The sequence below is a fragment of the Octodon degus genome, unplaced genomic scaffold, assembly GCF_000260255.1.
Source record: "Octodon degus isolate 3935 unplaced genomic scaffold, OctDeg1.0 scaffold00031, whole genome shotgun sequence".
NCBI lineage: Eukaryota > Metazoa > Chordata > Mammalia > Rodentia > Octodontidae > Octodon > Octodon degus.
The window spans coordinates 17,968,688-17,994,723 of NW_004524607.1; the positions used below are offsets into that span (position 1 = coordinate 17,968,688).

The following is a 26,036-nucleotide window of genomic DNA, read 5'->3' on the forward strand; positions in this document are numbered from 1 at the left end:
CAGAAGTGAATGATCCAAACAGGAACTCAAGAAAGCAATTTTATTTGTAACAGCATCTAGAAGAAATATCTAAGGATAAGTTCAATCAAGGGGATAAAAGACTTGCCACTTAAATCCTACCAAAAAAACAAAATGTGGAAAGAAATGAAAGAAAACCTAAGTTAGTGGAGAGACGCCCCATGTGCTTGGACTGAAGATTTAGCAATACGAAGAGATGCCAGGACGCAGCCCTTCCCACAGGAATGGAACACCCAGTTCTCACAAGGAATTCAGTGGGCCCCCAAACATCAAAGCAGTCTTGAAAAAAGTTGCAGGAGTCATGGTGCCTGGTTTTTAAAAGTACTACAGAGCACAGCAATTAAAATAGAAAAGTACTGGCAAAAGGATAGATATATGGGCCATAGCATGAAATAAAGAAAGGAGAAATAAATCTTTGCACATTTGGTCAACCAATTTTCCACAAGGGCAGCATCGTCATCCAATGGGGAAATCGTGAGCATTCAATGAAGGGTACCGGGGAAACCAGACACCCCCAGAAGCAAGGATGAGATTGAACCCTTACCTCACACCATCAACAAAACTCGACTCAAAATGATAAAGCTTTCCACTGAAGAGCCAATTATAAAATTCTTAAAACATTAAAGAGAATGTTCATGATGCTGGATTTGCTGTGATTTCTTGGCTGACACCAAAATCACAGGCAAATAAAAGGGGAAAAAATACAGTGGTTCACTAAAATGCAGAACTTTTGTGCATCAAAGGACAATAAGAAAGGTCAGAAGATAACCCACTTGGGGGGAAATATTTGCAACTTGGACAGAAAATAGGGAACAGCAATAAAACCAAATTTAAAAATGGGCAAAGGAGGGCTGGCCAGATAGCTCAGCGGATTAAAGCACCTGCTTAGGCAGATGCAGGGACCAGGGTTTGATCCCCAGCATGCCGTGCTGGCCCTGCCCATGGGATGCGCTGAGATGTCAACTGAGACTGGGTGTGGTGACGCACACCTGTAATCCCAGTGCTGGGGAGGCTGAAAACAGGAGGATCACTATGAGTCTGATCTGTGTAGTGAGACCCTATAGACCCTGTACTAAATACAGAAATTGGGAGGCAAAGGAAAAAAGGAAGGGAACTTGAACAAACATCTCCCCAAAGAAGATATAAACACTTGAAAAATGAGAAGTATCACCAGGGAAATGCAAATTAAAACTCCAGTCAGATCCCACCTGACACTACCTAGAGTGGCTTTTAAAAAAACTCCACAACATAAACATGCTAGGCATGGTGGCACACACTGTAATGCCAGCACTTGTGAGGCTGAGGCGGGAGGGGAAACACAATGAGTTCAAGGCCAGCCTCATCTACATAGTGAGACCCTGTCTCAAAAAGTGGCTGAGGATGTGGACAAACTGCAACCTTGTGGATTGCTGTGCATACAATGAGACAGTGCCACTAGGATGACCCAGCAATTTCCCTGAGAAACTATGTGAAAGAAGTGACAAGGTTCCCAAAGATAATCTGCATGCCTGTGTTAATAGCTTATGCAAAGCAGCTAAAAGGTAGAACAGACTACAGAATATGCACATTCCCCATGAAACAGAATCGGGACATGTACGTGTTAACAGAGTTTGGGAGCTTCCACACCCCCATTTTGCAAGGCAAGCTGGAGACCCAGGCAACGCTTGTATTGCAGTGTCAGGCCAAGGCAAGATTCCTTTGATATATTTTGTTTATTTAACGTATTTGGTATTATCAAAACTGTCCTATTAATCAGCTGTGAAACTGTCTCATTCATATTTCTTTTTTTATTCATATTTCTGAATTTAAAAAAAATAAAAAAAAAAGGAAGTTAGAGCATAGTGCCAAGCACCATGCTGGAGTCAGGAATTCTGGAAGTAGACTCCTCTACACCTGGCCCTGCCTGGCTCCATGACTATATGGATGTTTTTGGACAAATGATTCCTCTAAACTCCAGAGCATTCATGAGTCAAGCCCTAAAGTTCCTGCTTCCCAGCCCCTGTCAGGATTGCAGTTTCCTTCACTCTGGAATTTAGATCTGGGAAGTGACTTGCTTTGGCCAATAAGATGTGACCAGAAGTGACCTGTGTCACTCCCTAGTGGATGTACTTAATTGATGACACTCAACTACAAACTTCCTGTTTCAGTGGTCATAGGACCGCAAATTACAGAAAAAGTCTTGTCACCCTCTGTGACTACATTAAGCTGTGACCTTTGTTCAACTATACTGGATATTTCACATGAATAAAAAAATCTGAATGGAAAAAAATTTAACATATTTGGTTGTTACAGGGTCTCACGATGCAGCCTGGACTTGTGGCGATCCTCTTGCGTTCACCCTCCCAGCGCTGGGATTGCAGTTGTGTGCCACGATGCCGGGACTCTGGCTGGCTCAGCCTGCCCTGCTGGCACGGCTAGCGCGGGATGTGGTGCGCGGGATTGAACCACGGTCCGTGCTTGCCAAGCTTGTAAGCAGCCCCCCTTTTTTTGGTTATTTATTTTTGGGGGGAAGGGTCTACAGGGTGTTCAGGGTCTCACTACTAGATTGGACTCGTAGTGATCCGCCCGTTTACAGCCTCCCAAGAACTGGGGTTACAGGCGTGCGCCACCACGCCCAGTCTCAATTGCCGTCTCAGCGCAAGCAGACATTTTAGACAGCTGAGCTACCTTGCTGGCCCCCTGATAAAGCACTTTTAACCAGCCACCACATTTGTATTAGGTTTTTTCGTACAGTTCTGTTACTACTTTTGACCTTTTTCCTTGGAAGCCCTTTTTGGTATTTCTGACCACTGATAGACTTTTGTGAAACTAAGGAATCTGGGATATTATTTCCACACCAAAATAACAGGCATCATAAAATGTAAAGTCGTGAGTTTATTGCATATGTAACAAAATGAACTTGACCCCCCCGGGTCCAGCCTGCTGTACAATCAGTTTGTTTTGTTTCCAGCTGGTTCCATAACCACATTAAATAGAACTAGTATTTAAATACTTTTGATTTTGACATAAATTGGAACATTAGTGTACAACTTTCACAAAATAAATCAGCAATAAAAACAGTGGGAAGAATAACAAGGATAGCAGCAATACTTAAAAACAAGACATTACAAAATAAATTAAAAATACATTATAAAGTGGTTGAGAAACAAAAATAAACTTTAAAAATCCATACTATGTTTCAGGAAGGCTGCTGTGCGGCACACACCTGGCTGCAGGTGGGGCAGGGTATGTTCTCTGCAGAGGACCGGTCCTGACATCTCCGAGTTGAGGCCCACCAAACCTGAATTTGGACCACATGGCTGAGCCAGCTTAGGGGTCAAAATCCACTCTAGTGGCATACTCTCCTTTCAGAGATCGAGGGTGCTCCTTCCTGTCACCCCGAGCCGCCCACGTGGCCGCCTCACTTTCCTACCCTAACGCTGCAGAATGGTGGTTTGCTACATCCCTGAGTGTCGGCTGTTGGCCGCTGGGAGGACGAGCCTGGAAAGTTGGGCCCTTGAAGGATCTGGGTGAGGAAAGACCACAGGATAGGGGTGGGGAGACCAACAAGATCACACATGGGACACCAGGAGCTTTTACTATGGACTTGCCAGGCAGCATCCCCTGGGGAGTCCAGAAGCCTCAGACCATTGTCAGTGGTTCAAGTTCTAGAAGTACAGCACCCTGACAGAAGCCAAGTGGAGAGAGCAGAGGGACACAACTCTGGGCAGGCCTGCAAACCAGGCCAGGTGGGCCCAAGCTACCACCTCTATCTTAGCTGAAGGGACACCCAACATAGGCCAGTGCATACAGCTGCTAAGGCCTGTCCTCTTATCCCTCCCAGCACAAGAAGGTAGTGTCTGAGGTGTTGTAGGCACCACTCCTGCTTCACAGTCTTGAACTGGCTTTCCTCCTCACCTCTGCAGGTCTGGGAGGGTGCCACCAGGAAATCTGGCAGTACTTCTGACCTGAAGAATTAGCTTGCTTCCCTCTGTAGCTGTCGTGTCTGCCTCCCATGGCTGGGGTCTGGTCACAGCAAATCTCCCAGGGGTCCGTACTTCTCAGTTCCTCAAACTTTAAGGGAGACTGTAAGGGAAGGCTGGATGGAGTCCTGGGGAGTGGATTTCTAGAACGCCCTCCAAAACATCCAGGTGAATGAGACACGGATAAGCCCTACTGGGGCAAGGCAAAAACTTGAGAGACTAAGGCCGCATGTTGGCCTGGACGTTCAATGGATTCAATTCTCCTGCAGCGAGGCGCACAGGATCCCTTCTGTCTGAGCACAGCAGGCAGAGTGCCACCGGACTCTACAGACCCGGGCCTAGTGGCTGCTGAGCTGGGCAAGCCTGGACCAGGCTTGGTGAGTCTAAGGTGAGCGTACCCCACACCACAGCAGACTGCTTCAGGGCAAGCACAAGAACTGCAGCCAGATGCAGAGGCCGAAGCCATCCTCCACGCTCCTGGGTCTCAGTAAAAGTAACAAAAGGAACAGATGAAATTCATCAAAAGGCCCTTCCTGATCCACCTCTGGCCACAGCAGGAGCCCAACACTGAACTCAAACTTCAACAGCAGTGAAATGTCTCGCTAATGAATACCCTGTACTTGCCCCCACCCCAAACTAAAACAGCAGCGACACCATACCAAAAAGTTTGTTGGCGCTACTATCTTCCACGGAAGCTTTAATGTCCCAAACCAAGCCACTCTGTGGAAATAAAACACTGTTAGAACTTTTGTGCAAACTGGAAATGGTGTTAGAAACACAGAGTTGGCTGGCTTTGGCCTCACTCAGCCTATGGAGACATCTGGGTAAGTGAATTGAGCTATTAATGTCACCATTGCCACCAGGCGAAGGGGCCAACTGGGTCCACGTGGAGTTGTCCCCACCCTATGCCACTGGTTTATATCCATACCCTGTTTGTGTACAGCGCTAACTCAGGTGGAGCCGGTCAGCAGGGCCACTGTCCCACTCTCTTTTCAGCTAGTAACAAAATTGGTTAGTTTAGCTCTTAGCAATTGCCACAACGAAGTCTGTTAACATTTCCAGAGCCAGTCAGTGCTCCTCCGCATACAGCAGCGCACCGGAGCCAGCACTGCACGGACTGGTTAGATCTGAGGCTGGTTTTGGTCTGTTATTTGCTTAGTTCCGTTATATGGTATTTTCGTCAGAAAGAATTTCAACTGGATAAAGGATGCAGCAAAGGAAAGACAGTTTTTCTTTGTGCAAATGAGTTTTTCAGCCAGGATATCTTGAAAAGAAATACCCGCGGCCTCCAATGAGAGCTGCCCCAATTCCTTTACTTCGCAAACGGGAAACACACTTTGACTCAGGCTTCCTGCTGTGGCACAGTTCCAATGAGCACACACTCTGTAGTCATTTTTTAGTTAGAAATTAATCTGCCATCCAGAACAGGCTGCTAGGACATAAGACTTGGAATCTGAACTCTGGTAAACTAACCAGCACCTGCTGAACTTGAAAAGGCGTGCTGAAGCTGTAGAGAGGGGACAGCTGGTGTAATGGTCGTGCAAACCCTCTGTGGGCCCAGCTCACTCCGAACCATGGTACAAGCTCCTATAAAGAGCACAAGGCCGTGAGCCTTTCCACCATGTGTGACCGAGGCCCAGGGCAGAAACTGGCTGTGTTTTATTGGATGGGTGATGGAGGGGATGGGAGAACTATAATAAAGGAGGGATAGATGGGTGGCAGCCACCTACTAAAGTCCCCGGCCCCCTCCTTCTGCCAAAGAAGGAGGGAAAAAAGCCTTTCGCTCAGGTTTTCTGGGATTCCGGGCCTCAGCCAGCTCTGCGCGAGGCACACGGAAGCTATATGCTTTTGGTTGGTGGTCACGAGTGAGATTCTGCGGCCGCGAGCTGCTCTTCACTCCACAGCAAAGCCACAAGTTTCCTCCACTGCAGTCAGCAGCTTCTCATAGAGCTTCTCGTAGGATTCATAAGGTGGGATGTCGATCCGGTTAAAGCTGGAAAGGACAAAGGACTCAGTCACTGCTGGGGACAAGTCCTTAGGTTGCCTGCCAGGGCACAGGCAGGCAGGAGACAGGCTGGCAGCACATACGGGGCACGAAATCTCATCACCTGCTTTGGGGATGGGATGCGGGTGGGGCAGTGAGTTTTCCACCTCTTGGTGTTTTACTGCTTCTAAGGCAAAGCTTTTTCAGTCGACCCACAGCAAATAAATCCCAAGACCTCCAAAACTGAACTATAAATTACTAATTAAGACTGTTTCTATGAAGACAAAGCTCATAATTTGATTTTTGTCTTTGGGAAGAATTATTTGTCCTTACCAGGAACACCCTTTGCTGACCCCTGGAATCTAGACTGGCCATCAGCCAGTCCTTGCTCCCTTGTCTGCTCCTTTGGGATTTGATCTGAGCCCCAAACGGGCAGTCTAAAAAATTCCCTGGAAAAGCACATTATAGCTCAAACCTTTTAATAAAGTGCCAAATCCCTGAAAGATGAAAGGAATGTTAAACTTCTAACTCCATACTTCCATGGGAAACTCATTTTGAGTATTTATCTAAGTAAATGACATCATTTAGAAAGCTGCTGTCTAAACACAGAACTGAGACCCAGAGGGCACGTGGCCCGTGAACTCCTGGGGCTCAATACTTAGGGATTGCACTAGCACTAAGCCATTGGGTTTGGTGGAGTGGTGCCCATTTTTCTGTTACTTCAATATCAGGGTACTTTTTATCCTCTCTTATATCAAGTATGGAACTATTAAAGGGCAGAAGCCTTCTGAGGAGGGTACTACCATGTATCAACATGACAGGCTCCTAGAAAAAGATGACACTAGCACACTGGGGCAGGGCTTCCCTGTTGCCCAAGAGTCCTGGGAACAGCTGCATCAGCCTGTTTCCCGGATGTTTGTTAGGCCTAATTAGAATGCTTAGCACCTTTCTCCAACCAAAGCCCATCAATGCAGGGTATGACGGCAGCACCCGCAGCCCACCCAGGTCAGCGTCCCAGCAAGGTTTGCAGCCTGTGTCCTGACCAAGAGGCCAGTGATCCCGAGTCAAAGTCTATGTCTGCACAAGACGCTCAAACCACTGCTCACATTCATTTTTAAGCTAAAATTTTGGAAGACATTTTTCAAAAGGAGCCATCTCACTCTGTAGACCCTGTACTAAATAGGTTATTTTTTTAAAAAAAGCCATCTCATATGCAGATTCAAGGAGAAAAACAGGGACAAAGAAATGTTAAAGTGAGGACCAATAAATCCAAATTACAATCTACAGTTCTGCCTGGTGCTAAGTGAACACATGCACAGAGATTTATGGAGCCCAGCAAGGAGGAAGACGTGGGCTTGCGCAGTAGTGGCCATCAGTGTCGTCACCAGAACATCAGCACTGATCAACTGCATGCTCGCAACATATCAATTTTCTAAGTCTTCTGACAACCCTCGCACAATGTCCCATTGAGACAAATGCTCTTGTTGGCACCATCTGAAGCCCTGCGTAAACGAAACACAGTCCTACAAAGAAAACAGCTGAAAGGAGACAGACCAGTGCTCTGGCCCCCCTCCCAGACCCAGTGCCACCCACCAGCAGCTCTTACCAGGTATGTGCCTTGGGCAAGTTGTCTGTGTTTGCGTCTATCAGGTGGATGGTGAAGAGCCGGGGCCCTGCCGCGCCTGTAGAACCTTGCAAGACAATATTCTAGTCAATGTACCTCAGAGGCAGAGCCCCAAGGCCAGGCACAGTGCTCTGCTAGAGGGGTGTGCACAGCTGCAGTGGCACTCACTATAGAAATGCAACATTTCAGAGGACTCAGGCCGAAGAGGCTTCTGGGAAGGGCCCCACACAGCTCTGACTGAGCAGCTTCAAGGGTGTCTTCAAACAGAGGGCTCACCAACCCCTACGTCTTTCATTGCTCAGGTCTTTCTCAACCTCAAGTGGCACCATGCTGGCCACTACTGGCCACAGCTGCTGCCATAAACATGGAGCCAACCCTAGGACACCTGCCTGCAAACTGATGTCCTTTTGGACAAAACTGTAGAGTTCACTGGGCTCCATTTTGGCGGCATTTGCTCCCGTGTGGTCACTGGCTCCTTCCAGCGGCACAACGGCTGGCAGTGGCCCCCTCAGCCACAGCGCGAGCCTGGGCAGCTCTGGTGCCTCCTGGGTCTGCCTCCTGAGCAGCTAGCTGTGCTGGACTCTGCATCCCCACAGCGCGTGGTGCTCACATTCTCCCCTCATAGCATCAGGCACTCTGTCCTAAATGAGGGCCCTGTCGTGGCCCCAGGTCACCTGTGCCGTGTCTGGGCTGCCCTCTCTTGTACATACAATAGGGACATGGCTCCCGATTCTATCTGATTAGAGAGGATATGGAAGATCTTCATAGCAACAGAGAACTTTGTTCTTTGTTTTTGGCGGAACCGGGGATTGAACTCAGGCCCTTGCGCTTGCAAGGCAAGCACTTATCCTACTGAGCCATACCCCTGGTCCCTATAGAGAACTCTGCAAATAGGCCTGCTGGTGGCTCATCGATGAAACAAGAAAATAAAGCCTGGGGTCACAGTATCATCAGAATTCTGCCCCTACCACCTCACTATTTCCTTGAAGGGAAAAATAAATTTTAGGACCTCAGGGGGGTCTTGGTTTGTTCACCTGAAAGCCTGCTCAGCTCATTCTGTAGGTCTTGGGAGAAGGAGGCCGTGTGACCACCATGCTGGGTGAGCAGGCTGAGACCCCAGGGCTCTGGCTGGAACCCTCTACACTGGCCCTGGGCCCTGCAGAACTCTACAGGCAGACACCACCACAGTCCCCTTCCCTTGGGGGTTCTCAAAAGTCCTTGTGACTATTCTGTACTTCTACCAAATCTTCAGCCACAGGCTGTGGCTACTACAGGCAGCTCCCTTCATTTTTTTTTCCCGGAGGGGGGTGCTGGACCCTCTGCAGACAAAGACCACCAGGGCCTTACCAGACATCCCAGTGGCCCCTGTCAGTCCAAGTGTCCACACTTTTTGAAAGTGGTAAGGACACTGGAATCATGTGCTCTGGAGTGACTCTCCTGTGGGAACACTGCGCTCAGTGGGGAGCTGCCACCCACCTGGCATGTGGCTCCACAGTGCTGAGCCTCCGCTCTAAGAGAGGAGTGCCACACTGTGTGCCAGTGCACATCTCAACCCTCATCAAACACTCAGCTTCTCCCTCCCACAGCCTAATCAGAACACACAGTGTGGCACACTTGGGGACCAGCCCTGCCACCACGTCAGTCACCTTGTAGAGCCTTAAATCCTTGGAGAGGGACTCGTGTAGAGCCGGTCACAAACTGCAGGAGCCTGGCTCTCCTCTCTTCATCGAAGGTTTCGACTGCCTGCCAGAACCACCTGACGACATTGCTGTCTGCCACGCAGTGCTTCAGCCGTGTGTTCGACTTCCAGTCGTCCAAGTCGATCTTGTCCAGGCCGCCTATTATTAACTGAGAAGGCACGAGAGGAGCATCACCAAAAGGCAATAAGCCACTGTGTGACACACAGGAGTTAAGACTTTGTGCCCAAAGCCAGGAGGAAGCTTTGTCCAAATCCACCCAACGGATGCTTGGATGGGAAGAAACTGCACAGAAAGGGGCCCAAACCTATGTGCAGTCTTTCGCTGGTGGCATTCAGCTCCAAGGACTGCAGCATGCGGCTACAGGCACAGCACCATCTTGGAACCAAAGCTCTGCTTCTGCTGTGCACTGCTGAGGGGTGAACATCCAAGGACCAACCACAAGATGAGCAGAGGGGACTGTAACTAAGGCCACATCAAGGCACCCTTCCAGAACACACAGGGAGAGCACCGTGTGAAGGGATGAGACCCTGGCAAGTTATGCACAGCCTGGGTACACAGGCCATATTTCCCTACTTGTCTAAAGAGCTCAACTGGGTGGAATGCACACCTGCAATCCCATCACTCTGGGAGGCGAAAGCAGAAGGAGTAAAAGTTTAAGCCTAGGCTGGGCTACTTAACAAGACTTGTCTCTACAACATAACAGGACTGGAGATGCAGCTCGGTGCGAAGGCCCTGGGTTCAATCCCCAGTATTGGGAGTGGGGGTCGCTTTACAACAAACAACCTCCCACCCATGTGCTCCAAGTTCGAGGCATCTATGTGGCAACTGGAAGGCGTGGATGGGCCTCTGTGCACCAGGCTGACCAACAACCCTGTGCCCAAACCCATGAAATATGGTCAGAGGAGACTAACACTTGGTCCTCAGTCTATTGGTAGCCAAAATAAGCAGGCAGACCCGGGGCATACATGAAGACTAAGCCACAAACCCCTGAAGTGGTTTCCTGCTGCCAAGGGGACACCTCACCAGCTGACAAGGCAGCACAGACACCCTGGGCTCCCCTCTGCCCAAGCCCCAACTCTACCCTTCTGGGACAAAGCTGAGCTTCAGGTAGCACTGGTGGCCTTGTGCCAAGCACCTACCTCTAGCTCCTTCTGGTCAAAAGGCTTCAGTAAATGCTGAGGGATGAGTTCATTAAACCCCTTCTGAAGCGCTAAGAACTGGGCTTCAATTCCTCTCATAAACCTCCAGTTTACATACAACCTGAAAGAAAAGGCTGTGTGTTGGAAACAATACCAAATGGGGCACAGAGACACTGCCTGCCTCCAGCAGCAGCTGGGTTCAGCTGTGCAGTCAGCCCCCTCCCCTCTAAGACAGACAGACACAAACCCTACTGGCTGAAGTACCTGTCTTAATAAAACCAAACAAAACCAAAGCAAAAAACCCTAGCATGTTCCCCTATATATTCTGACTTTTTATTGATATGAGCAGTAGGATTTAACTTGGCCTGCTAGATCAAGCACTATAATTTAGAGGTACATTTGGAAGTGAAATAAGGGCAGTATGAGAACCATGCGTCAGCCTGAGTGCACACAGGCCCACATTTCTGAATCTCCAATGCAAGTGACTGGTTTCCTCGGCTAGTCTGCCTCAAGCGAGGACGCCTGGGGACTGGCAGGGAAGCCTGCAGCGCTCGCTGGGCTCGGCCCCCAGTGTGGCCACGTGGAGTGCTTCCTGGCTTGGGCTATCAGAGCTGCACCCCAGGAAGGTGCCAAGCCTGACTCTCAAAAGTTGCCCCTATTGGCATGATTCCAGTTGTGTCTTTAGGGACAGGTGAGCCTCATGCAGGGAGTGACACCAGTCTAGACATGCACCTGCTGCACCCAGGCCACCCCAAAGTATACCCTAGATGTTACCGGACATATTCCTTCTTATTCTCTTCAGTGACAGGCACGTTTCTGCCATTGGGTTTCAGCTCATGCTGAAGAATCCTCCCAAAAGCGTTGTGCTCAACACAGAATGTGTGATCCAGCACTGGAGTGATGTCATTCTCTCTGCCGAAGAAGACAGAAACATGTCTCCATTACACCTGGGCCACTGCCCAGTCCAGAGCAAAGGGACAGAGGTGAAAGCTCTGTGAACCGGAGCCAGGCAGGGCCCAGAGTGTTGGTGCTGAATGAGGCGGAAGGCACGGCTGTAGTTCCTGCGTCCCCAACTGCATAGGAAGCCACCACATTGCTCCACCATGCTCTGATTTTATGAGGCACGAGACCTAACTGCTTTCTGCCCCGAGTCTGGGTGAGAAGGGAGAGTAGAGATGGCTGGGTCCAAGGAACTGCCACTCTCAAGAGAGTTTATGATAAAGGCACTAAATACTCATTTTGCTTCAATGCTTTCTCGGCCCCTCTACAGATTAATGAGACACTGTGGAGTGTCTTTCTTCCCCTCCCACACACCGAAGGCTGGGACTAGCTCTGACATTTGTAATCAGACCATAATAACTCACAAACATAATAAAAGAAACTAGCCCATGGGGAGAAACTGGCCAAATGTCATGAGAAGGATAAGTCATTTTAATAATTTAGTTAAGGGGCCGTGGAGATGGCTCAGTAGAATAAGCACTTACCCAGCAAGCAAAAGGGCCTGAGTTCAATCCCCGGTTCCAACCAAAAAAAAAATTTAGTTAATAAACCTGTGGTTTCTCACAGTACAACAGTTTCCTTATTTCCCTTGCCCAGTTTCACACTCCCCCCAAATACACACATCACAGCACACACAGACTCAGCCTCCAAGCCTGGTACAACTCCTCAGGTAGCTGCATGAGTCGATACTTACAGAATCCACACCAGGCTCTTATGCAGTTCAGGGTCCACTGACTCAAGGTCAGAAAGCTGGATGGGCTTCCCTAGAAGCTGCTTGTAGAAAGGAACTGTGAAGCCCCCGTTTATATAGTGTCCATGGAACACAGCCAAACCCATGATCCGACCCACAAAGTGGAAATAAGACAGATGGTCCTGTAGGGGGCAGCAGAGATCATGAATTGGTTAGGAAACCAGCAGCTAAGGTGCTGCTTGGCTTCCTGCAAGGCTGTGCTGGGAGGCGCCAGCACTGACTCACAGTTGCTTCCAGGCTATGCTGATGGCCTGCTGGAATCAGGCCACTTAGGGAGCTTGAGATTTGGAGAATGTCTTTCATGTGGATTAGCATGATGTTTTATTTGTTCAGGCTGAACACTCCAGAATTGCCACATTATTTGCAGGGGTCCAGGGGCAAAAGGAAACTGCAGAGACCCGTTTCAGAAACAATTTCAACATGGTGACAGCTGAGAATCAAGCCTAGCACAGGCCCAGGGCACAAAGCCTGGCTTTCCATTCTGTTCAAAAGGAAAGAGCCACAGGCAATCCCCCTTGGTCCTCTGCTAGACAGCCTGTCTGCTGCTGGGGCACAGAGGAAAGTAAGTATGAATGAGCCAAGTGAAAAAGTAAAAGGACGCTGGGAGTGTGGCTCCACGGAGAGTATTTGTCTAGCATCCATGACCACAAAAAATAAGAGCCACAGAATCATTCTAAAACCAGGGCTGAGCTGTTCTCATCTTTAACTAGGAAACCTGACGTTTCTAATTTCAGGTTTGAATTACAAATCAGCTCATAAAAATTTGTCAAAACTCCACTTCCAAGGTAACTGAAGCCTCTTCCACATTTGAATGTTCCCTGACTTCACCTTGGTGGCCTTGTGACTGAGCTTCCAAAGGACACGGCCCACAGCACCCATGGCTCAGCCTGTGCTGTAAGCACTGCGCGCGCTAAGTGTCAGCTTGTGCGGCTACAAGTGCTCATGATGGAAATGCGCTGCCCTTGCCCGAAAGCTAGGCTTTGTAATCCTCAGAATGAAAATCTCAGCGAGCACAGCCACCAGGCCACAAGGCACACGGCAGGGAGGCAGCCTCGTACGTGAGCAGCTCCATTTTCCTGTCCTCTGCTTGCACATACTCCTCCCTGGGGTCTGCACTTGACTGTGGTCTCTGGATCTACACCGACTAAACCAAAATCCAGGACTGACACTGAAAACACACCTTGAAAACTCCCAACTGAGCCCCCAGCCATCTTCTGCATACTTACAGGGTTAATTGAAGAGTCTGGGTTGATTTGCAACATGTAAATGTTGTCTGTGGAGTACTGGAAGAGTCCATAATATGGATTCAACATTTCATGGCATAACAAATAAAGCCACTCCCTAGGAACAATGACAACAAAGCTCGTATGTGCTAAGAGTTCTGTGCCTAGATTTTTGCAAAAGGACCATTTTTCTCTTGCCCTGTGAGGCCAAAAACAATCGACAGGAAAGGAGGACAGGCAGGACGTCTGCTCCGGAGGGTGCGAGGCATACCAATGGGACCAACAGCCAGGGAAATAGTGTCCAGAGCACCCAGAAGAGCTCAAGAACACCCAACTGGCACCCTTCACCACAGAGTGACCGCAGCCCCCACAACCCTGCAGCTAAGGAAAACTGACAAGTGACCTGTACTCTCTGCAGCCCACTTGCTAGTCCTGCTGCCTCTCACCTGAGGTTGCCTCAACACTTGGCAAAGGCCAAAACCTCAGGGGTCACACGTGTGGCTGAGGCGGTATTAACTGACGGAAGTGCCTCCTCCTGAACGACAGGCAACTTCACAATTAGGACTCTGGGTCACTTTCATGCTTCCTTTCACTTATTCTGGTTTCAAGATTTTCTGAAATAAAATGTTTCATTATGAAGAACATACTTCACACTCCAGAGAAGCAGAGAAGGGACTGCTGAACAATTACTTTTTACCTTAATAATTTTCTTTTCAACTGTTATTTTTTCCTACACACATTTATAACTTTCATAATTTAAAAAACTAGTTTAAGGCATGGTGTTGAATGCTTGAAATCCCACGCATTCTAGAAGGCTACACAGGAGGATCTGAACTTGAAGCCTAGCTGTGACATTTTAGCAAGATTCTGTCTAAAATTAAAAAAAACAAAAACCCTAAAAACAATTGAGGATGTAGTACAGTGTCAAAGTTCATGGTTCAACACCCAGCACAACAAAACAAAAACAAATAAAAACATAAAACTAGGGCCAGGGAGATGGCTCAGTGGAATAAGCACTTCCCTGGCAAGTGCAAGGGCCTGAGTTCAATCCCCAGTTCTGGGGTGGTGGGGGGGGGGGAAACTAGTTCAAAATTTTAAATAGAAATTCTAAGAGTTTCTAATTCTGGATGGGATACAAGTATAATTACATGACTTTATGAATTCCTTCAATATTTATGTCATTTTATTATTTCCTTAAAAACTTTAAAATATAAATCAGCCAAACAAACAAACAAAAAGCACTTGAAACAGAAACTGTGCTGGACGTGGTGGCACACCTGTAATCCCAGCACCTGGGAGGCTGAGGCAGGAGGATTGCTGTGAATTTGAGATCAGGATAGAATATAAGCGGGCAGAAAGAGGCAGAAAGAAAGCCAGCTCTGATGGGGCTGCCTCCTGCCCTTGTTTCTCTGATGGTCTAACTAAAAAATGGCATAGGCTGTCGCACCCTGACTTCCTAAGACTGGGCCACAACTACAACAAGTGGTCAGAGGACCCCAGGCTCCCCCGCAGCACTGGCTGGAGTTGTAGGTTTAAATTTACTTTACATAGTTCTTTCATCCATACCTGACCTCATCAGATTGAGAAGTCTTTTGCCTGAGGAAGGAGGGCATGGAGCAGAGAACATGTTGTTTGGCTAGCATATTTCTAGGACCTTATAATAGTAGTTTGTTTTGTTGTGGTACTAGGGATTGAACCCGGCCTCCCTAGCCCATAGGGTTGCTTTATTTTATTTTATTTTATTTTTTTTGAGTCAGTGTCTCACTAAGCTTCACTGGCTGGGGTTGAACTCGTGATCCTCCTGCCTCACCACCCAGGTGTGTGCTACCATGCCCAGCTGATCTGGTAGTGCTGACAGTTAGTGAGTAAATGCAATTCCTTCAGGAGCATGCAAGTTACAGGGGCACTCTTGTAAGAACTCAATCATGTGACAGATACATTAGTTTATCTCAGTTCTTTCATTTTTTATTTTCCTAACAGGGTCTCGCTATGTAGCCCAAGCTGTCCTTGAACTCACAGTGATTCTCCTGCCTCAGCCCCACAAGTGCTGGGATAACAGGCATGTGACACCACCCTGGCTGTACTTTCATTTTCTATTTTATTACAATGGAATTCAATAAATGAGTACATTATGGTGACTGAAAAAAACAAAACTAAAAGAATTTTCAAAACACTGGAAATCTTGAAGAAAGTAGGGAAAGAAGAAAAAGAGAAAAGAGACAATAAAGTACAAGAGAGAAACACACACAGAGGAGCCAATATTGGAGTCACAGTAATTTCAGAAACCAAAGTAAGACGCAGAGAGGAAACAGGCAGAAAAACTCCTTCTTTCAGCAGACACTATGAAGATTGTACTCAGTGTGTACGTGGTGCTGTTCTAGGAGCTACGGGTATGAGCAAAACAAACTGCTTGCTCACGGAAGCAATTTGTGTCTGATGGAAGAGATGCAGACAAAAGAAGGAAGCCACACAAGACAGCCCATACACAGTGGAGTAATTCAGAAAGAGGGAGCTGAGGACCCACAACACTGTGGATCAGACCAGCATTGGCTCCCACAACCACTGGGTGGAAGAAGGGCTGGAGAATCCCTGGAGGACAAAGGCTCCACCAAGGAGCCATGTACTGGGAAGGCATGGGGGGTGGGGTGGAGGATTATCAAAAGATTCAGTGCAGCTGGGCATGGTGGCACGTTACTCTAGTCTTGGCACCTGGGAGGCTGAGGCAGGGGGACACAAGTCTGAGCCCAGTCTAGGCAATTTAGCAATGTCATTTATTCTGTTTTTTTTAATTATTTGCTTAAGCTATACTGATCAACTTTCAGAATGGTATTTGACAAAATTTCTTAGATACAAATACAATTACATGGCCTCCGTCCCTTCCTGGCTGGAGATCCTATGATAGGAAAGGCCAGGCCCTTCCTATTTGCTTCAGGAGCTGGTCTTGTGTGTTGCAAGTTCAGGCATGTGAGATGAAGAAGAGGTGAATTTTTTTCTTGTTGCTTTAAACGTTTAAAACAAATTTTTTAGAAAATGTATTTGGTACAGGGTCTTGCTATGTAGCTCAGACTCATAGTGATCCTCCTGTTGCAGCCTTCCAGAGCTGGGATTACAGGCATACAGCCAGCATGGTATGTGGTACTGGGAACTGAACCCAGACAGAGCAACGTGCACTGCCTTGCACTTGCCAGGCAGGGGCTCAGACTACCAAGCTATTCCCCCAGCCTGAAGAGGTGAGTTAAGTTACTTAGTTTCTTTTTTAATTTTTTATGGTCAGCTCAACCCACCCTGGGGACGGGGCTGCCGCGGCCTGTGGTGCCAGGGATCAAACTGCAATTCCTGCGTATTTGCCTAAGCTTGCCTAAGCAGGTGCTCTGAGTTTTAAAGTTTAATTCTAGCTACAAAAAATGAACACAGCTGAGCATGGTGGCACATACCCATGATCCCAGCCCTCTGGGAGGATGAGGTAGAACTGCAACCTTGAGCCTAGCTGGGTAATTTAGAGAGATCCTCTCTCAATAGGTGGGTCCCTCAGTGTGAAGGTCCTGGGTTCACTCTCTCTCTCTCTCTTTTTTTTTTTTTTTTGCGGAACCGGGGATTGAACTCAGGCCCTTGCGCTTGCCAGACAAGCGCTTATTCTACTGAGCTATCTCCCCAGCTCTGGGTTCACTATCAAGTATCAGAGAAAAAAATAAAAAAGGAAAAGCACAGTGATAGTCACTGTCATGTTCATGGGTTACAGCGAGATGCAAGCCAAAGCCGGGGCATGGCATCCTGCATGACATCCTCACTGCCCAAAGTGACGCTGCAAGGAGAGCATCATTTAGGAAGCAAGGGGCACACGATGCCCTCTGCAGACAGCCACAGCCATGCCCACCCACACAGCACAGAGGGGAAATGGCTCACCGCGCCACGCCACCATAGTCCAGGCCCTCCTCTCCTCGGAATTTCACCATCAGCCGCTTCTTCAGGTCTTTGGGTCGCATCTTCATGATCTGACGGTAAGACTCCTACATATCAAAATGATACAGAGAGAAGGGTGTTTCTTAATTTACAAAGAAAGGCTACAGACAAAAGACTAATTAAAAATATACACTCATTCAAATGCAAATTGCATCAGGTTTCCTCCCCAGCTTGATCCTTTCATCTAGTACATTTTCCCCCTATTAACTTCCCCTTCAGAGATGACAGCAAGACAGGAGCAATCTAGGTCATACTACTCTGAAAGGAAACACATAAATACATGTTCAGCACCAGCACTAAGGACTTACAGACAAATGTCCTCATTACAGTTGATTTTCTCTATAAAAATTAACTTTAATATGCCCCGTAAACAATTTTCTAACCAAAATGAAGACATCATTAAACTGGGTGTTTCAAGAATTTTGAGCCTGTGTCACTAGCTAAACTGAAAAATCACACCTGATTTCCCACTGAGTCAAAAAGCAAGAGAGAGTCTAAGTGAGACGTCAAGCAGCTTGGGCAAAGCACAGGAAACAGATGCCAGTCTGGCATTCCCTGAGACTCAGCATTCCAGGTGGGAGCGGCCATGTGTAGTTCTTTTCAGTGACAGGACACTCAAGAATCTTTTCATGCTTCAAAACTCTCCCATTCCAGGAGGGAACAGGGACACTAGTGGAACTGGTCTGGGAGCAACAGTTTAAGTCTTCTCCAACTCTTCCAATTATTAAAGATGACTTCATGGATGAAACTAGGTGCTGCAGACACCCTGCCGTTCAGCACTACTGTGCCCACCAGGCTGGGGTTGCTCTGTCTGTGCCCTTCTGTGGAGAAGGGGTTTGGCACCCTGGGTGGTGGCCTTGCTCTCTAGAACCACCCTCAGGTGCCAAAGCTATATGCTTCCTAGGGAAACCTTTAGTACTATTTTTTTTACCCTCCAGGTATACAAGACCCAGGGCTGAGCAACATCCTCAACACATATTTTTTACTTTTGAGATAGTATCTTGCTAAGTCAATAACTTGCCCAAGCTGAGCTTAAACCTGAAATCCCCCTGGTCAGCTTCCCAAAGTGCTGGGATTATACATACGGGCCACCACACTCAGCCTCATTTGGCACCTTCTGTAGATGCCTCTATATGAGAGGGTGGGAGGTGGCCCAAAGACCTCTGAGCTGTCACCTGGCCATCTTCCTTTAGCAAAGGGTCCACTATGTAGAGACCCTGATCCTGTAGCACTGCTACATGGATCTGCCTTCCTTGCTCCCAGCAGAGACCATAAATCAGACAGCCTCTGGCTTCTCTGCGAAGGAAATGCCTTTGATGGAATTCCATGTAGATGTCTCCTTTGACCCCCAAAGGAGGCGGGGGGGGTGGTGGACGGGTGGACACAGGTTTAAGGACTATGCAATCTGCACAAGGCAGAGAGTACCATTTCCTGCCCAAATCTTTAGGTTTTCACTTTAGACAGTGTCTAGTTTTTAAGGTATTTTTTTTGGGGGGGGGGCAGAACTGGGGTGTCTAGTTTTCAAACTATTGGCATAAGAGGAAATACAGTTCCTTGTCTCTACCTGGGGCTTCACCCTGACAAACCTGCAATCTCTTAGAGCCATTAAGCCCACACCCAAAATACCCATTAAAGCCTGCAGCAGACAGAGCTCACCAGAGAAGGAAACACCACAGGGGCAGGGTACTTAACAGAGGAGTCCATAGTCACCCCAGCTGTTTATCCTCAGTGCTGAAGAGTCTAGGCCCAAATGACATATTTATACCTCAAATATTTCTTCTCTGGAAACCTCAATGCGGCAATGCCCAGCCTGGGGTTGCTGAAGTGACAGTTCATGTCTGAGGACTTTGAGTTTCTGGACCAAATCTCTCTCATATCTCTGGGCAGGAAGCTCTTCATCTTCCACTGAGCCTTCACTGGGCAGAGGCAGCGGCTGGCTGGGCTCCTTGAGCTGGCACTGGTGACTAGTGAAAGGAGAAACAGCCAAGTCACTCTGCAAGCACAGGCCAAGGAGCTGCAGGCAGAGCCTGCTTCCAACAGAGGCTCAGCAGAGTGCTCAGTCCCTGCCGCTGTAACTGCACCTAGACAGGTAACAATTATCGATGGAAGCCATCAACCTAGATATCAGTCTAGGGTACTGTAGGAAAGCTCCAATTCCAAGCAACCGCCTGTCTCATACATTATTATTACAAAAGCTGCTATCATTTACTGAGCATCTATTACACACTGATGAGACTGAACCACATACTATGAGATGTGCCTTGGTGGGTACAATAAAATGGGGTTGACAGAAAATCTTTTTTCCATAGTGGAAGGAGGTGATATATTATAGCCAACACCACAAGTGAAATCTGGGGGTGACCATTTCTTGTTTTGGTCACCACAGTACTCCTAAGCCCATTCACTGAATGCAAAGTATCAGTACAATAAAAGGACTAGGACCAGTACAAAGACAAAGTGGCATTTGCTTTGTCCCAGTTTGCCACTAATATCAGCTACCACTTAGAATAGTTGTATGAGATGTTTTGACCTGAGAACACAACAAACCAAGAACATGGGTCATAGGACTGAAGATCATTCCCATTCTGGGCCACTAAGGAATGACAATGGTAGAGGGCACCAGCAGGCCCCTCTAGACCCAGCAGTGCTCACAGGCAAAGCCACATGTCTTTACACTGCTGCATGCAGAAGCCTCATTAATGAAGCCGCTTCATACTGTCATCTGGGTGACTTTAATTTACGCTGCAAGTACAGAAAAGGGCAGCAACAATATCCAGCCTCAGTAATGTTCACATTAAGAGTTTAGAACATGTAACTGTCTGCTAAATATGTAGTTTGTTTTGCTCGTGCTTACTATCCAATACACAAGGCAACAAATGAAGTAGGAAAATAGTAATACAAGAAAACATTGAGGGAAAAAATCAAGTGGAAGAGGTCAACAAAGATTTTTTTCAAAGTCTTACTTCATGATATGATGTAATCTTGGGTCTGTAAACTGGGTAGTTCGGTTATTATGGTCTACAAAATATATTCTCCCAGAAACTGTACTTCGGACTTCCCAACCTGGTGGCAGTGGTCCAAGTTCATCACAGTTCACGCTGTTAAGGTCTCTACCAAAATGGAAAATATACAGAAGCTTATCCATCTGAGTTTGGAGGAATAGAATCGATACCTCAGAGTCACAGGGGTCTCTATCAAGGTGTCTATGTCCCCATTCTGCTGAGAGGGACAGTCAGGATGTTACACCAAATACCACTGAGGTCAGGCCTCATGCTACAAATGGCAGCAACACCTGATAGACCCTAATGGCATTTCCTGAGCTGATAACCATCCGAAGCACAAGGCCTACTCTTAAACATCTTTTATAAGAAAGAGGGTGGGATAGGGTAAGCATTTGAACGTGGGGAGAGCTATCAGAATTCACAAGTCAAATTAAACTCTCAAAGTCAGAATGGTTTCTTTAGTGCAAAGTTCCCAGACAGCCCCAGGTGTTCAAGGCTAAGGGGGACGCATAACACGCATTCGAACACTCGCCATTCTGAACAGTTGCAGCAGGATGAGGCCTTCCCTTCATCAGGCTGGCTTTAGCTAAGCAAGTGTTTTGCTTCTGGATTTTTGATTAATTACTTAAATACAGCATCACTGACCAGGATGCTTTCATAAATATCACAAAAGCTTTTCATTCCTCACAGTGGGTACTACAGAGACACCTCATTCATTTGCAGGTAATGTTTCAATTCTAACTGTAGATACTGAATCATAAATTCAATATAGACGTGGAAAATCAAACACAGGAAGCTTATTCTCAAGTGAAACAAATTATGAATAAAAGGAAATGAGCATTACTAAAAATCTTATTAGGTAGTAATGCTTTTTTTTTTTTTTTTTAAAGAAAAAAAAAGAAAGCAAAGCAAAGCAAAGGAAAAAAAGAAACTTAATTGTGTTATGGGGGAGGGCAGGGGTCTCTCTGACCTGGGCTCAGATGTATGGCCTTGTAGAAGGAATTCGTATAGAAAAGCTTCATCTCCCCCCGGAATGGTCCCCAAGGGACTGAGGCAAGAGGGACAGTAAAGTAGAAGAGAGAAAGGGTAACAGAGTCTTTATATTTCCTTTTTAACTTATTATTATGGAAAATTTTAAGCATATAAAAAAATAGAGAGACACCACAGTGAGTTGCTCCATAACCAGCTCTGCTTGTGGTCAGTCCTATGTTGAACACATCCCACTCGCCCCCCTCCACTGCTCTGAAGCACAACCCAGACTATGCCTCATTGCCTTCACCAGTACTTGTAGTTTAAACTGGGAGCAACACACCTGGAAGGGGCTGGCTTTTCATGCCAATTGCTAGAGATCAGCTTTGAGAATATTTCAGAAATATACCTGGGTATCCGGGGGTCATGCCACGTGCTCACTCCAGTCTGTGTGTGCAAAAAGTAAACTTGCCCCTGTACTGTTGTTCTCTGTTCTGCATAAGAAATTAGGGGATACAGTTAGATAAACTCAATGGCATGGGGAGTTTCAACCAGTCTTCTAGGGATCGTTCCATAGATTCCACACTTCCCTTTCAACATCAACTTGAACACCAACACCACCCCTCTGAAAGAGCTGGGATTACACCTTTCAACACACTTAGTTACTGAGAGAAGGGCTGGAAAGTGCTGCCCTTGCCTGGCTTTCGCAAGAACAGCCCTGCCTATTTGGGCAGAGCTCACTTTGTGCCTTTTCTGAACTGGAAGAGACACCTATGAGCTGCCCAGCACCTCAAGATCCACCTGACTTACCTCTCTGCTATCCTGACTGCTCTCACTTTGGGACTATCTGCCTATCTAAATTACATTTCCCTCCACTCTGCTCCTCTCTCTGCAGTGGTCAAGTGGCCCCTGCTTGGTGCCCCAGCTCCTTGCTGTCTCTCCCACATTCAAGTGACACACCACTGTATATTCCCTTACCCTACTTACTTTTCACCTGGGTTCTCTTTGGTGTTAAAGTGCCTAAAATTAATTTTTATACAATTTCTAAGCTGAGAAGTTCAAGTGCTGCTGAGGATTCATAATTAGCCAGACTTGTCAGCACCTCTCCCAGGCTCTTGTACTTACACAGCCACTAGCAGTGAAAGCAGGTTCAAGTGATTACGCAGCATTTACCAACCCAGAGCTCCCAGAAACTGTGCTGCTCACCATAGCCTTCAGGCAGCTCCGGAGACTGGTGGCCATGTGGCCGGTTCTGGGGTGTCTGCAGTGAACCTCGGACCTCAGAGTTCCGAAGTCGCTGTGCCTGGAGTCTCTGATCTTGACTTGGGGACTCTACAAACCTGCAGTTGCCCCCACCTGCAGCAGCGCCAGTGCCATCTGTGTAAGGGGCAGGCTCCTCCATGAAGCAGCTAAGCGGCCTCCCAGGCCCCAGGTCTTCATACACGGATCTGCAGGAGCAGGGGTGAAGACAGTGAGGGAGGGAGCTGCAGGACACGTGCCTGGAGCTTCACAGCACTGCCCACCCTTGTGCTGCTGCCACCTGTGTCTGCTGTAATTTAACAAGTCAAGTGTCCTAGTGCTTAGTTTTAAAAAATTCATCTTATGACAATTAAAGAGAGACTTTTAAGAGGAATAGTTAGTCAAAGACAGCCATGTTTTTAATGCTGTTTTAGGTGTGTCATGGCCAGGGCCACCCGAATGGTATCACTGTTGGTTAGAAATGGAAGGCCCAGTGGGCTGGGGAGATAGCTTGGTGGTACAAGTGCCTGCCTGGCAAGCACAAGGACCCAGGTTTGATGCATGGCATGCAGGACTGGTATGCTATGCCTGGCCACTGAAACCAGGTATAGTGGCGCATGTCTATAATCCCAGCTCTGGGGAGGCTGAGACAGGAGGATCACTATGAGTCCAAGCTGTGCAGGGAGACCCTGTACCGAATAAATAAAAAAAGATTAAAAGAAAAGAAATGGAAGACTCAATTATGCACTAGAAGGAGTGCATGGGATGTGATCTCATTTCTCTTGATTTAAATCAATCTCATTTCTCTTGATTTTAAATTAAGTCCATTTTGCTTGTTATTTTACACGACAGAATTCCTAGTTGTATAACATGCCACACTACACTAAGTACTTTTTAACATAAATCTTTACTACTTGAGCAAATTTGAAGATAATTTACTTTAGTAGCTACTTTCCTTTATGAGGGAATTTCCAACACATTCACAAGCTCAGCACTGGAGCAATGACTCCCCCTTGCCTGCTACGCAGCTCCCACACTGTCACCTGGCCGCTCTCTTTCCCTCCATTGGGCTGCTCTGAAACTTAGCCCAACCTTTATTTATCCTTTATATCTTCCAATAAGTACATAATCCCCTTTAAAAACTATGTATATCTATTTGTGTGGTAACACTTTCGAGGTAGAGTTCATTTATCCAGCATTTGTTTATTTAAAATTGTTATTTTTGATTGGATGTCCTTTTGTTTTTTAACAATCATCAGATCACCCCAACTAGATTCATTTAATGTGTTCCACGTTTCACAGTTGTTAAAAAAAAATAGTTGTTAAAATGAAATTGGCTGTATCAGTCAGGAGAGGCTGAGATGATGTAGAAACAAATTACCTTAACAAGGGCTTAATCCTTGCCAAAAGCCAATGTACAGTACAGACTGGGAGGGGTGTGTGTGTGCCATATCATCATTCAGGACTCAGGCAGCCAGAGTCCCTCCCACATGACATACAGCTTCAGCATGCTCTGTGGCAGAGTTGAGCCTTTGCCTTAGCCCTGCAGTAGGACAAGCACCTCTCGACCACAAGGCAATCAGGAGATAGGAAGAGCATGTGGCTGGCACCAAGCAACGAATGTCAGCCCCGCAGGTAGCCAGGAGGCAGGAAAGCCAAAGGATCCCTAGTCTACAGCATGTGAATGGGGAAAGCTTCCAAGAGCACACAGAGGGGTATGCTATCAACTGTACTAAAAGGAAAAGTGAGAGAAGAAAACATGAAAGGAGAGAACACAGAAAATCTCCAGAAGAGCACAGGAAAAATTGGCAAATCTGCAGTGAGAACAGCTGCTTCTTTGGAGGCAAGCTGGTAACAAGGGACAAGGAGGAAGGGAGGCTTATTTTTAATAGATACTCTTTCATTGCCTGCATGAGTTATCTATTTAAAAACACTTAAATAACTTGTAGGCTAGGAGGGATACCTTTCAAATTAATGAGTTTCTCTTTTCTGAATGAAGCCCAATCTAATCTAGTAGAAGAAACACCAAATCCTTGACTCATCTTGTTTGAAAATGAACACATGGGGTGCCAGTGACAGTCGTATCTCCACTGAGAGGTCCAGGACCAGCTTCTATCTGTTCTACACAGATGCAGTTCTACTATGTAGGTGGGCAAAACAGACTACAGTTAGTTAATCATCTCCAGGGGAGAATACTTTTCCTTATAACTCAATTCATGTATTATTTTCTAAAACAAAACGCCTTTTCTAAAATAAAAAGGTGTTTTACTGTAAACCCGAATGCTAAACAGAATACAAGAAATACACACTCCTGGATTTCCAAAAAATAAAACACTTATGCTTTGGAATGCACATATCTCTAAAAGATAAGGACTTTTTTACCATTGTCAGAATTTTTAAAAAATAAATGATTTTTGAAAAAAACCATCAAATATCAGAGCTTAATTTTTTCCAATCAGCTCACAAATCAAGATCCAAACTTCACATGTTGCATTTAGTAGATTTAGTAGCTCAGTTTCTCAGGCCTATTTCATCATTAGTTTAGGATTTCTCTTTCCTTTTTATTTTTGTATTATTTGAAGACATGAGGTGTCTGTCCTTAGAATGTCCTATGTAGGATGTCACTTATTGCATTCCCTCAGGGCAGGATGACACACTCCTCCTCCTCTATAACTGCCAAGATATAAGCCCCGTTGCCCACTAAGTTGCCCAGGCTGAACTGGAACTTGTGGTTGTTTTTTTCTTTTTGGGGGGGGGTGGAACCGGGGATTGAACTCAGGCCCTTGAGCTTGCCAGGCAAGTGTTTATTCTACTGAGCTATCTCCCCAGCCCCTGAACTGGAATTTGTGATCCTCCTGCCTCACAATGCTGGGATTTAGAGCCATGTCCCACCATGCATGGCTATTAGCAATTACTGATCATTGCCTTGGTCACTTAATTGATGGAAGACGGCAGAATTTTGACAGGGACCAATGAGGTTTTACATTGTTTTCAAATTTTTATTAGGACACATTTTTAGTATATAATGATTATGTTCATCAGTGGAAGGAGGCTTTTTCATTTTCTTTTTTTGTCTTTTTGAGACAGGGTTTTACTATGCAGTTCAGGCTGCTCTTGAACTCACTTTGCAGCCCAGCCAGACCTCGAACTTGCACTGATCCTCCTGCCTCAACCTACTGAGTTTTAGGATTACAGGTGTGTGCCAGCACATCTGTCTTGAATTTTTTGATCTATTTTTCGTGTCTTAGGGTTTTTAGCCCTTTAGTATAAACGCATGGATTTTAAGTGTATTCAATGTATTTCACTTCACTGCAGTTATAATTCTTACTGATCCTCACACTGTCCCATTAGGCCTATGGGAACCTTCCTTGGTTGGGTCCTAAGTCTTATATGCAGCTTTCTTTATGAACAAATAAAGTGGAGCATATTTTATCCCCAAGTCCCCAGCTGCATCTCAAGTGCCCAG

The 26,036-nt window shown here is 46.7% G+C and overlaps 1 protein-coding gene across 2 annotated transcripts in view; it reads right to left on the bottom strand.

The window, feature by feature from the left end:
• Positions 1-2,874: 2,874 nt before the first annotated feature.
• The window catches only part of Smurf1 (SMAD specific E3 ubiquitin protein ligase 1), a 119,646-nt gene continuing 96,484 nt past the window's right edge, over positions 2,875-26,036 (bottom strand). The window contains exons 7-18 of one of the 2 annotated variants that reach the window (XM_004629635.2): positions 22,538-22,779; positions 21,741-21,825; positions 20,324-20,470; positions 19,126-19,324; positions 17,304-17,407; positions 13,404-13,518; positions 12,121-12,299; positions 11,202-11,339; positions 10,428-10,548; positions 9,235-9,436; positions 7,571-7,646; positions 2,875-5,973 (exon numbers count right to left, since the gene is read on the bottom strand). In XM_004629635.2, coding sequence (XP_004629692.1) covers positions 5,874-5,973; positions 7,571-7,646; positions 9,235-9,436; positions 10,428-10,548; positions 11,202-11,339; positions 12,121-12,299; positions 13,404-13,518; positions 17,304-17,407; positions 19,126-19,324; positions 20,324-20,470; positions 21,741-21,825; positions 22,538-22,779 — 1,708 coding nt within the window. In that variant the 3' untranslated portion in view covers positions 2,875-5,873. Of the gene's footprint in view, positions 5,974-7,570; positions 7,656-9,234; positions 9,437-10,427; positions 10,549-11,201; positions 11,340-12,120; positions 12,300-13,403; positions 13,519-17,303; positions 17,408-19,125; positions 19,325-20,323; positions 20,471-21,740; positions 21,826-22,537; positions 22,780-26,036 lie in introns of both variants that reach the window. The other variant, XM_023713423.1, reaches the window with a different exon arrangement.